Source organism: Ambystoma mexicanum, chromosome 8 (assembly GCF_040938575.1).
Source record: "Ambystoma mexicanum isolate Mex_15411 chromosome 8, UKY_AmexF1_1, whole genome shotgun sequence".
Taxonomy (NCBI): Eukaryota; Metazoa; Chordata; class Amphibia; order Caudata; family Ambystomatidae; genus Ambystoma; species Ambystoma mexicanum.
In genome coordinates, this window is record NC_090929.1 from 1,456,104,125 (window position 1) to 1,456,116,205 (window position 12,081).

General features: G+C 44.2%; 1 protein-coding gene across 2 annotated transcripts in view; it reads left to right on the top strand.

Annotated features, from left to right (window-relative positions):
* The window catches only part of LOC138473107 (zona pellucida sperm-binding protein 2-like), an 895,281-nt gene that overhangs the window by 378,554 nt on the left and 504,646 nt on the right, over nt 1-12,081 (top strand). For both annotated transcript variants that reach the window (XM_069611626.1, XM_069611625.1), the window contains exon 4: nt 7,619-7,707. In XM_069611626.1, the coding sequence (XP_069467727.1) occupies nt 7,619-7,707 (89 nt within the window). The remainder of the gene's footprint in view (nt 1-7,618; nt 7,708-12,081) is intronic.

Sequence of the window (12,081 nt, forward strand, 5' to 3'; positions counted from 1 at the left end):
TGAGCTTGAATAGCTCAAACTTTTACATGGGAAGCTTTAAAACGGAGGATGCTAGTATATTTTTTTTTATGTGGCCTATCTATTTTTTAAATAAAAATTTTTACTAGACCATCCCTTTAAGGAACTTGTGTGTTTTTTCCGAGATCTTGCCCATTTCTTCAGCTTCTTTGAGGGTTTCCTCTATAAGTGTCATAGCCTGGTTCGTAGGGTCGGAGTTGATTTCAATGTAAGTTCCTGTGTCTGTTAGTTGTCTCTCGATTTCCTCCAGGTAGTCGCTCTTGTCCAATAGGACCAGTGCTCCTCCCTTGTCGGCGGGTTTGAAGATTATAGACTGATTGTCCAGTAGGTTTTTCAGGGTTTGTTTTTCCCATCTTGAGGTTCCCATAGCCACTTTTTTGTATTCTAGTTTTTTGAGATCTTGGAGTATCATTTTCTCAAAAGTAGAAAGCACATGGTTCTGTACTTGGGGATAGAAATTGCTTTTTGGGTTGAGCTGAAGGAACTCCGATGTCTCGTTGGGGTCTTTATCTTCTTCGAGGTCATCAAAGAAAATTCTTAACTTCAATTTCCTCAACAGTCTGAAGAAGTCTATTTTTTCTTTCAGTAATGTACTGTTACTCTGGGGGACAAAGGATAGGCCTTTGCGGAGTACCCGGAGTTCCAAATTGGTAAGGGTGTGTGACGAGATATTATTCACTAGCTCTTTTTCTGTGCCTTCTTCCTTTGCGCGTTTTTTCTTTTGTCCACGTCTTGTTGGCCTTCTTCTAAAAAAGGCGTCTCCTCCGTTGATGGCGTCTCTTCCTGTGGGATGGTTGGTTGGGAGGTTTCTGGTATTACTGTCGGATCCATTTCTGTGCTTGATGCATCTGAAGTAGTTGCTTCGGCTTGTGGTGTGGCTGGTTTCGGTGTCTGTCCCTGATATGGCTTGTTGGGACATTGTCCCTAGTACTCCTGCCATGTATACACTATATCCAATTTGTAATCTAGTGTATCTCTGCGAAATTTGCGTATCTTCTTGGTTTCCAACTCCTGTTTGTATTTCTGTAGTTTCTGGTTGGTGTCGTCCAGCACCTCTTTGAGTTGGTCCCCCGTGTAGCACTTATAGTGAGTTTTTGAGGATATCTACGTCTTCACTTAGTGTTTTTAAATTCAGTGCCAGTTCTTCAATCGTGAGGAGTATGAGGTCCAGTGAACATTTATTCAAAATCTGGCGCCACCTTTTGACAAATGCAGGATTTTCCTTACAAAGGGTCGGTTCCAAATTGACTCTAAGGCCACGGGGTATTCTCTGTGCCTTATAGTAGCGTGCTAAGGTAGAGGCATGTAATTTAAAATTAATTTCCCGTCTTATTTTCCACTCTAGTTATTTGATAAGTGCCTCTGGTTTCTCAGATGTTGTCAGGTCATTACTTGTTAATTTGATTAGTGCTAAAATTCGTTTTGCTTCTTCGTTGAAGCCTAATATTTCAGCTCTTTTGTCTGTACTTTGTTCAATTTTATTGAATGACATTCTATTAGAGTAAATTACTGGGTGTATAAATGTGTGCTCTCCCAAAGATTGTGGCCGATGGAGCAACAGTTGTGAGGAAAGGGGGAGGAGGCACTACAATAGGTTACTTGTACGTTTCTATTATTCACAGATGACAGAAATTATCCCTGTATTGTTTATTTATAGTGTAGTTAAGATTTCAGGTGCACCAGGGCGAATGTCACGGGGCCACTCGGGACTGGTAAAGAAACTGGAGAGAGAGGCATGTATTACTACCTGCCAACCCTTAGTGCACTCCCAAGGGAATATAATCCCAAAACATGTCAATGTGGCAGGCACGTGAGCTCCGATAAAGCTCCCACTGCTTGCGATTCTGAGTTTAGCTAAAGGTATCGATCTTTTATCTATGGTTCACAGTTGGTAGGGTAAATAAAGTGGTCAGATGTGTGATCACTGCTACCCGATAAGGTTGCCAAGCAGTTGTGTTTTCCTTTCTAAGTTCACTTCACAGAGTTTTACAATAAGTATATTAATGCATTGATGTAAAGCAATACAACTTTTGGGAAAGTAAAAAGACCCTTCATGGGTTATTTTTAATCAAACCAAAACAATTTTTTTTCACTTTCAAAATCCGTCAAGATCCATAATTTGTACAGTTAACGATATCTTATTCATAAATACATAAGGTTTGTTTCTTTATGTACATGAATTCACAAAGACCCTTTAGGATAACAACAAAAAATAACTAATTTTTAGAGTAGCAACAAGAAAAGTAGTCAAACAGATTTCCTAGTTATAGTCAACAAAACAAAATAGTATCAAGATTTAGCAATGTGTTGCCAACGCGTTTTGGACTTTTGACAGTCCATCTTCAGGGCTAAATGATACTACTTCTTCCAAAATTCAATTCCTACGGTAAAAACATATAGATAGTATTACACTTGTTCAAGATAAGACCGCTTAACAACACGGGATTGCAATTTGTAATATTACATTTCTGATACCATAAAACAGGTTTACTCTTAACGCACCTTTTTCTGATGCCACTGGCACCTGCTTTCTGATTTTTGGACAACCTCTTGTAGATAGGTATGGCTGCACCTAATCTGTTCTGTGTAAGGACACTCGTACTTCATGGAATCTTACAATACTGTCAAATTACACGCGATGGCACCATTGCACATCGAGTGGAATTTGACAGTTTCGTAAGATGCTATTTCCTAAACTCGTATATTTTCATTTTTTCCCTGCCATCCTTGCATACAAAACAGGGGACACCCCTGAAGCCCCATCACATTATACCGTACAAGGGCAGCGGGGGACACACCCCTGCTCGTGGACGGTATAAAAGGTGCAAACACAAACACTTCCAACCCGATCATTTCGGGTTGCGAGCATTTTGTCATTCCAATTTGTGAAATAATCGGCAATTCAACAGATCTTCTCCTGTTTCGGTTACAGGTAGCAGATTCTGCAAAACAAAGGGGTGATGGCTGAAAGGTTTGGAATTAATCCTAACCTCTGACATTGCTCTGGGCAACCCTCCAGACCATAGTTCTTCACCTGCTAAGCGATTAAATAAAGGGGAAAGACCATATGCAAATCAGGCATGGCCCCACCCCAAACCAAGCCGGATTTGCACATGTCTTTCCCCTTTTGTAATTCCAAACCTTCCAGCCATTTACTCTTTCGTTATGCACAAATCACCCTGAGTGGGACAGGTAAGCCAAGATGTCGCCCCATGCCTGCTCGGCCTAGAGACCCAAGCTACTCCACACTGATGAGGCTCAACAATGCCGAAACATGTTTGGGGATGCTTGTGGTCTCATGCAGAAGGGATGTGACCAAGAAGTTTGGGGTGGGACCAAGCCTGATTTGCATATGAGCCTTCCTTCCCCTTTTGTAATGGCTTGGCAGGTGCAGAACGATGGTCTGGAGGGTTGCCCAGAGCAATGCCAGAGGTTAGGATAAATTCCAAACCTTCCAGCCATAACCTTTTGTTTTGCATACATAGCAGCTTCTGGAAGTGTTGTGCCCCCCTGACAGTACTTGGGCTATCCAGGTGCTGTAAACCCTATAATTAATCTCGGGCGTCCACCATAAGAGGTGCAAAACCAATTTAGGCAGAGTTAATGTTTTGCAGTTTGGGGCAATGTTCTTTGTAATGTGTATCATTTGTATATCCAGCAATCCTATGCAGCTATTCTATCCTCTCTGCTAAAGTGAACTTTAAACCAAATTGAAGGACCACTGCCTAGATGTAGAAGCTTGCAGATCTTTGCGAGATGCAAATGGTGATTCTTTAAGTGGCATAAACAAAGCATCAATACATTGTAATTCCATAATAACTGAAGTGCATTTGGCCCCCTGTCTTATTAATTTATATCTGACCTAAAAGAGGAACTTGAAGGTGTATGCATTTGTCTGCAAATTAAGTCACTTACACATACCTCTACCAACCTATGGCCAAACAACCGTAGGCTTGCAGCACCTATTGACTAATTTGGGCCTCTACATGGGAAGGACTATTCTTATGATTAGCTCTTCTAAATCTGCTATCCTCGTATTTAAGAAAGGTAGAAAATCTAATGAAGGCTCCTGGTATGTTAACAGAGAAGGTATAAAAATGTATTTCCTTTATTTGTGCCTTGCATTATATGAGCCATAAACCAAAGATGCATTCAATAGCCCTGTTAAAGGCTCAGATGATGCAAATAGAATATTGTAACTAAACTCTGCCTCAAAGTTTATAAGGCCAAAATGATTCTTTCATTGAACTATGGTCTTGAGGCTTTCCACCTGCAGGATTTGAGGCTGCTAAATCCTCTGGAAGACTTACAATGGAAGCCAATTCTTTGCCCTCTTCACACTTATTAAATATGAGCTAGGTTTCGATCATTAGGTTTAAAAAGTTAATGATTATTTACAAAATTTTGAATCCTTTCAAATCATCCTTATATGAAGATTTTAACAAAAATAATTCCTCTAATTGAGTTTATTAAGGGGTGCTATTATGTCCTCGAATGTTGGCAGCGATCAAGGCATACCTTCTGAGAATCCAACAAGATCAAAAAGAAAATGAAGTGGTTTGGGCATGTCAAGAGGAGGAAATACTTGGCTACTCCTTGTTTAAAGATTAGTTGGACCTTTCGAAAATGTAGTAATCTAGGTATTTTCACTGGGATTTAGTATATTGGGCACTTGAAGGAGTAGGGCTCTATCAGAGACTTCTGAGAGTGCAGAGGCTTTCAACTGTGGTTTTGCGTCCAACCAGTATACACTTTAATACTTGTTGATTGAATGTAAAGTGACTGAAAAATTAAGATTTTGTGCAATGAGGCAAATTGTACACAGTATCTAGTTGCTTGATACAGATACTTTCTGGCTATTAACTAGCAATTTAAACAACTTCCATTTTGCACTGATCACATGTATTAACGTTCAAGACCTGTTAAGGGACGTCTTACTCCCAGGTTTTAAGCATTGGAAGCTTCTAACTAAACATCTAATTGGTGTTTTAATAATAGTTTGACTATCATAATTTATTGCATGTATAATTGTATGTGCAGGATTGTCTTGTGAAAAGTTGTCAAACTGCATCACAAAAAATAAAGTAAAACAAAGTGGATCTGCTGCCCCTGCTGATCTTTCTCCTGGTGATTGAACTGTTGAGTAGACAATTGGATGAAGCAAGCAATGTCTTTGTCTGGCCGAGGGGTTGGAAAGACAGTGTACGCTCTATGCGGATGACCTACTGCACTATTTGTCCCCTCGATCACCACAGAGCCCTTTACTTATTTGGGGATCAGAGTTCATATGGATGAGCATAGATTCCTGGGAAACAACCTGGAACCGATCCTGCAAAGGCTACAAGAGGACACCAAGCACTAGGTGACCCTACCTCTGACCCTCATAGGGAAGGTGGACCTGTTCAAAATGATCCCGCTCCTTGTGAAATCATGTGGGGGAATCGTAACCCAAGGGTAGCCCTGAGAGAACGGACTAACTCGGTCTGGAAAGGTGAATGGGCGTACTGGGTGTATTTATTACTGGGTGTCTCAGGTTGTGGTAGCGAACGACAGGGTTGCGGCCGACGTAAGATTGGAAGTAACATTAATGGGAAACTGATCTCCCATGCAAAAACTGTACAGGAGCCGTGGGGGGGAAGGGTTAAAGAGATGAGAAAATAGTTTACCAATGCATTGGCATAGAAGGTGGTCATCACCAAATGTTCACAGTTGTGGAAGAACCATACGGTTCCAGAAGCTTACAAATTGGTGTGACAAAGAAGGTGGACCGAGAAGGGATCCTTAACATAGGGGGGCTGTTTTGACGGGGGAGGAGTGCTGGTGCCGGTGCCGGTGCCATTCCAGGAGTTGTGTAATCAGTTTGAGATGAGTCAAAGGGATTTAAATACATAGACGCCTACAGCACACAATATAGTCAATTTGGAAGGGAATGGGACTTCTTGGTACACACGTCCCTGAAAGTTAAATACCTCACTAAAAGAGTGGAAAGGAAAGCTATTCCAATACTATATCGAACGATTAATACGTCCTCGAAGTTGATCAAAGCCAGAACCAAGTGGGAACTGGAGCTAGGGGCACTTGAAGAGGAGGAATGGGTGGAAGTCCCGATGGCGGTAAGGGAGTCCAGCAGGTCCACAATACTGAGACTAGTGCAATTTAAGATACTACATAGTTTTTTTTACTCTCGAGTTGACTCACACAGGATGTGCAGGGCAGAGCATGATGCGTGCCTCAAATGTGGGAGGGAAGTGGGATCCCTCTTCCACATGAGGTAGGGATGCACCAAAATCAGGAAGTATTGAGACAGAATCTTGAGGGCACAGGCCAGGATGGTGGGAAGCTGGTTACCGCACTGCCCCTAACCTGCATTTCTCCAAATCCTGGGGGAGGAAGTGAGCTTGGGAGGAATAAAAGGCTTGTCCAGATGGGGGTTAGTGGTGACCAAATGGGGGCGGGGGTAGCAGCGGTGCTGGCAATGACCAAATGGAAGGAGGGGGATGGACCCCTGTAGGGCACTAAAATTGTGTATAGGAATAGGGGATGCCTAGAGAAATTTCAAAGATTATGGGAGAGGTGGGAACTAGAGGGCTGAGGGGGGGGACACTGAAGGATTGGCCGGACTGGGGGAAGATGGTCTTAAACGGAAAGATCTCAGTAGCAAACCCCGGAAGAAGGGAATACAGGAAAGGAAGATGGGGGATCAGAGGAGGAATCTGGGAAGGGAAATGTTAGGGACGACTGGTGTAGTTAAAGGCGAGATTGAGGACTCTTCCAGTTTGCAATTGTTAATGTGTTATTACTGTGCTAATTTAAAAAATGATTGTTGGGGTGTGGGGGGGGTTGTAAAATAATTAAAAGCTACTAGAAGATGAAGGCCAAATACACTTTTCCATGTTTCCTTCATCGCCAAGTGCCCTTGATTGCTTTAGAACTGATGACGTGACCACTGCAGAGGAATGGGGGATGGGAGAGCCTAGAAACAGTTTCTTTTAAAATGGTGACAAACTGTCACGAGAACCAGACCCCATGAAATGTGCTAGTGTATTGTCTACTTCTGTGGGTGTCTTTTTAGCCTTTGCACCTACTTACCACCAGGTTTGAAGTGGAATAATTGCAACCCCTTTTGCTCTGACTGATATATAGCTCCACCAAACCTGTTTAAAACATTTGCTATTTGTAATGCCTTACTTTTGCACTGTGAATCCTTAATTTATTTTTCAATTTTTCAGCATTGCACTGCACACACTGTTTTTGATTTGCAAAGAGGCCCTAAGAAATTGCTATCTGTTTTGCGCCAGATTGTGAATTTGTATGCTTGTACATCTGGCGCCATATGTCGAATCGCTCTTAACATTAACTTTTACCCACCCAGCAGTGATTGTCCAATTGGAAGCGACTCTATGCAGGATATCCCTGTGCCACATTTTATAGCAAACTTTTCCTTTTGTACGTTTCGTGACCAAGTCAATCTGAACTTGCCTCCAAGTGCTAATGTAGTTGTAGAGCCTTTTTTTTAACTTCATGTAGGCCATGTTTTAAAATGACTGGCCCCACATAACACCATCTACAGTAGTTTATATTAAATGAATATATTTTACAGATTCTAAAGGTGAACCGATGGACTGTGAGTATACAGTAGACAAGCTGAACCTACAAATAACTGCACATTCAAACTGCATGAATTATGAGGTAAGCATTGCTTGAACTTGTGCCTAGAATGTACCCTTTCTGTAGGTCTCAAGCCATTGATTGCTGTTGTAATTACTAATGTCAGTGTAAAAGAGAGCACTGCTGTTTGGTATGACTTTACATCAATTTTGTATCCTTGCCCGAAGTGCAGTTACTGTGAAGTTCAACATGCCAAACTCGTGTCTAGTTGGATGTAGTTGCGCTTTTGATGTAAAGACTTTGGATCCTTGCATCTTCCAGCGCATGGAAGGGGAGAACCCAAAATGCTGGTTCGAGGGAGGGATGGCCAATGGAGCACAATCTGCTAGGTCATGAGGGTGGAGGTTCCAGTTATGACCTCCATTAAATATGTAGTTTTCTAGTTCTATATATATTAGTCCTGCTTGGTGGCCATTGTGTCCACAGAATAGGACGAGGTTATCCCAGAAATCTTTCAAAAGTGGGGGCAAGGTAATTCAGGGGTAAAAAAAGACCTTATTACTAGACCTTCCCTATTACCATGGAAACCATGAACTGTCATGTAAAATGCTCAAAACTATTCAGATGGGCTGTATGACGAATGCCTTTTTATCGTGCACCATTTATATCCCTAATTTCAATGCAGCAATTTTCTCACACTCCCATAGATTTCCACAATTCTAAGCTGATTGCTCATACAAGCCTGTTATCAGAATCTATAGTTTTGTAGTGTTCAGAAAGCTTATGATCGAACATTTATTTCCAAAAAACATAAACCATGTCAAAAATGTTTTGATAATACAGAGTTCTGTTTCTACTAGTGTCTATAATCGCGAGCCTCAATCGTTTGACTCGTTTTCCAGTGGGCCGTTAAGCAGCACAGTTGGCAGTAGAAGTAAGCAATGGGTGAAGTAGATGAAAACATTGTGCAGCTTCCAGGTGCCATGTCTCGAAGGGTTCTGGTCATGAAATTAACCAGTTGGGTGGCTAGTTCTAGAGCTATGGACGAGGCAAGGTAATGGGGGTCATAATGTAACTAGACATAGCTTTAAGATGGTACAAGGTTTGTATCAAGGGAAACTGTCCAAGGTGGTATCCAAATGGAAGCATGATAATGCACTTATTCTGCTTTGGTTAGTTATAAAGTAGTGCTAGCATGAAGGCCCTGCTGCAGGTTCCACAAAGCAACATGTAACAGTTATAAAGCCAAATGGCACTTGACCACAACAGAATAGCGGAGGAACAAGCTCATTGTAAATATAGCTTTCTCTTGTCGCCCTTGCTGTCTGTCAGGCTATCAGTCACATCCCCCAAGAGCTTGTCGTGGCCATTTCAGGATTGTCCTGCATCTGTGCGGACATTTGATATTGCAGGAACTTTTGAAACTCTGCTTGTTTAAGAGTGCTACTTGGTTGGCATGGCATTTAAGCAATCAGGCAGAGGAAGCCTAATGTCTACACCACCGTTGGGTAGCCCCCCAATCCAACTTATAAAATATGGTCCATAGATTGCTATGATGCAGTGGAAGTTTGAGTAGGCTGGCTGAGAAAATGAAGGGCACGAGGGCTATTGAAAGGGTATGGTTTCCTGAGGGGTGAGGATCCTAAACAAAGTCCGTCTCCGCTGTGACAAATCGCGGGAACTGGTCACTTCTCCCAAGGTGGAGCCCCTACCCCAGAGGCTTGGGAGGTTAGCCTCCTCTGCAACACCCTCCTGAAGGGTTGAGGCAAGTGGGACCTCACCGGGGGAGACACCTTCCCCCACGTCCCCCAAAACCTCACCCCTTGGGTGATAAGGGCTCCAATCCTGTAAGGAACTCCCAAAGCCAAACCATATGACAAATTTGGGACTTTCTCATATCCAAAACTTCCAATTATCGAGACTTGAAAAAGGAGCAAGATAAAGATTACCAACGAGAGAAAAGAGCAGCTGGTAAGTGAGGCTTAGATCAACTGGGACGCATGGATGTAAGGAGTATTCATTAACTCCGGAGAGAGAAGAGAGGTTGAAGAGAGGATTGTGCAGTGATGCGGGCGAGGTCCCCTGGTAACGGTCCTATGCTGATGACGCACAGATCCTGTTGCGCCTTGATCTCGCCCGCCCTGATACTGCAGCCAGGCTTAGGAGGTGCTTGGAAGACCGCTAACTGGTTAAAGCTTAATTGAAACAAAACTGAGGTCCTCGTTGGTACAAGCACTCCCGTGCTGTTCTGGACAATTGATTTTTGTCCGATGTCCCTGGGCCCTTTCCCTCAGCCATCCCGCCTCTGTCAGGAATTTGGGGCTTTAAATCACCTCATCCCTCTCGATGCATGAACAGGTGGCGGCGATCTGTAAAGCTGGCCATTTTAAATTACACATGCTTCGGAAGGTGCTTCCTTGTATCACGGCAAAATTTCAGGCTCCTGATGTGGCGGCTCTTGTGCTGAGCGCATTGGATTATTGTAACTCACTACATTTGGCTCAGCCACATTTTTTTTTCAAATATATTTTTGATTTTCTACACGCATCATATAACTTGTGGCATATGAGTTGATAGCGCTGCAAGCAGTGTTAGTGCTTATAAGTACATGTAATAAACAGAACATCAACAGGTCAGAGAAATGTTCGTGGGGAAGGCCAGGAGGGGGGAGGTGCGAAGATAGTAGCTCTCAGTTGGGTGAAGGTGAGCAGGGGGCTTGTTCATGCTTCAGGCTTGTGTAGGGGGCGGAAGAGGGGTTCCACAGAGGCCTAGGCTTTCATTGTTTTGTCTCTGGGCTTTCGAGCAGGGGAGGAACTCCCCCGGTCAACACCCCTGTTGTGCCCCTCCACCCTTATTTTTCAGTCAGCTTTATCCATCCATCGTAGAGCGGGTGGTTGTCGGGCCAGGCCTGGGTATTTCTGAGTATAGTCCAGGAAAGGGGCCCACGTCTGGAAGAATTTGTCTCTATTCCCAAACCGGAGGGCAGTTTTTCCGCTGCAATTATTTCCCAACATTTCGTCCACATTTGTACTGCCGGGCCCTCTGGATTTTTTCCAAAGCCTAGCCACAGAAATCTTTGCAGCCGTCAGCAGGTGGGCGCATAGTTCAGCTCTGTGCCCTGATAGAGGGAATTGGCCCTTGCCGCTTGATCCTAGTAGGACAATACCCGTGTCCCATGGGATTGTCAGGCCTGTGATCTTGTTGATTTGATCTAACACGATTTCCAAAATTGGGTGGCCTTGGGGCATGTCCAGAACAGATGGTAGTGTCTTTGTCTGGGCATCCTCTCCAGCACGTCGATGGGATTGACGGATTGAATTTGAGCGTTTCTGGGGTCCGGTACCACCTGTAACATACCTTGAATGCCCCCTCCTTGTTGGATACACATTTCGAGCTTCTCTGTGCTCTCGTCCAGATATGGTCCCACTCCTCCGGTTCAATGGGCCTCCCAATATCTTTCTCCATTTGAGCATGTTCGGCTCCTTCCGGGTCGGGTCCGTTCTGTCGAGGATCTTGTAGAGGGTTGCTATTCTGCCCTTTGGGGGGATTGCGTGAGGGTGTGTTCCAGGGCTGTGAGTTCTCTGCTTCCGAGGTGCTTCATGTCCTTGTTCGAGAGCCAGTGACGAAGCAGGGTGTATCTCAACCTCTTGTTTTCCGGAACGCTGAATTTCATCTTGCAGGCCTCGAAATCCAGGGGGTTTCCCTCCTCATAAGTCTTGCACCCTCTCCAGTCCTCCTCCTCTCCACCTCATGAAGTTCTTGGGGTTGTAGCCCGGTGTGAATTCCGGGTTCCTCCAGACTGGGGTGAGTGGGCCTGTTGTGCTGCGGGCTTTCCACAGCCGCACCGCCTTCCTCCAGCTCGCCACCGTGTTTTCGGTGGCCGACGGAGGCCCCCTGCCCTCGCATTCGCTGGGGCGTTTCATGTGTGGTAGAGTTTATCGGGGCTGGGCTCCAGGCCTCTTCCTGCTCCAGCCAGCAGGGTTTTGGGGTGGAGGGCAGCCAGGCGAATGCATACGAGAGCTGTGCAGCCAAGATTTATCTGGCAACATCGGGCGCTCCCAATCCTCCCATCCCCCTTTCTTGGAGCACTAGTTTCCTTGGGATTCGTGGCTGTTTACCTTCCCAACTATACCTCATAATGTTTTTTTGCAACTTCTGGACAGCTTGTTTCGGGATGGTGGTGGGTAAGGCTGAGCACTGGTAAAGTAGTCTACGAATAAGGTTCATTTTCAGGGCCGTAATTCTCCCGAACCACGAGATCTCTTGTTTCTGCCATCGTATCAGGTCGCTCTTGAATTCTTTGAGAAGCACCGGGAAGTTAGCTTTGTATAGTCTGCTGGGTGTGCATGGCAGCTGGACCCCTTGGTATGGCAGTTGCTTTTTCGCCCAGGGTATAAGATTCATTTTTCCAAGTCTGTAGTTGGAGATCGAGGCAGGTTAATGCTCAATGCTGTC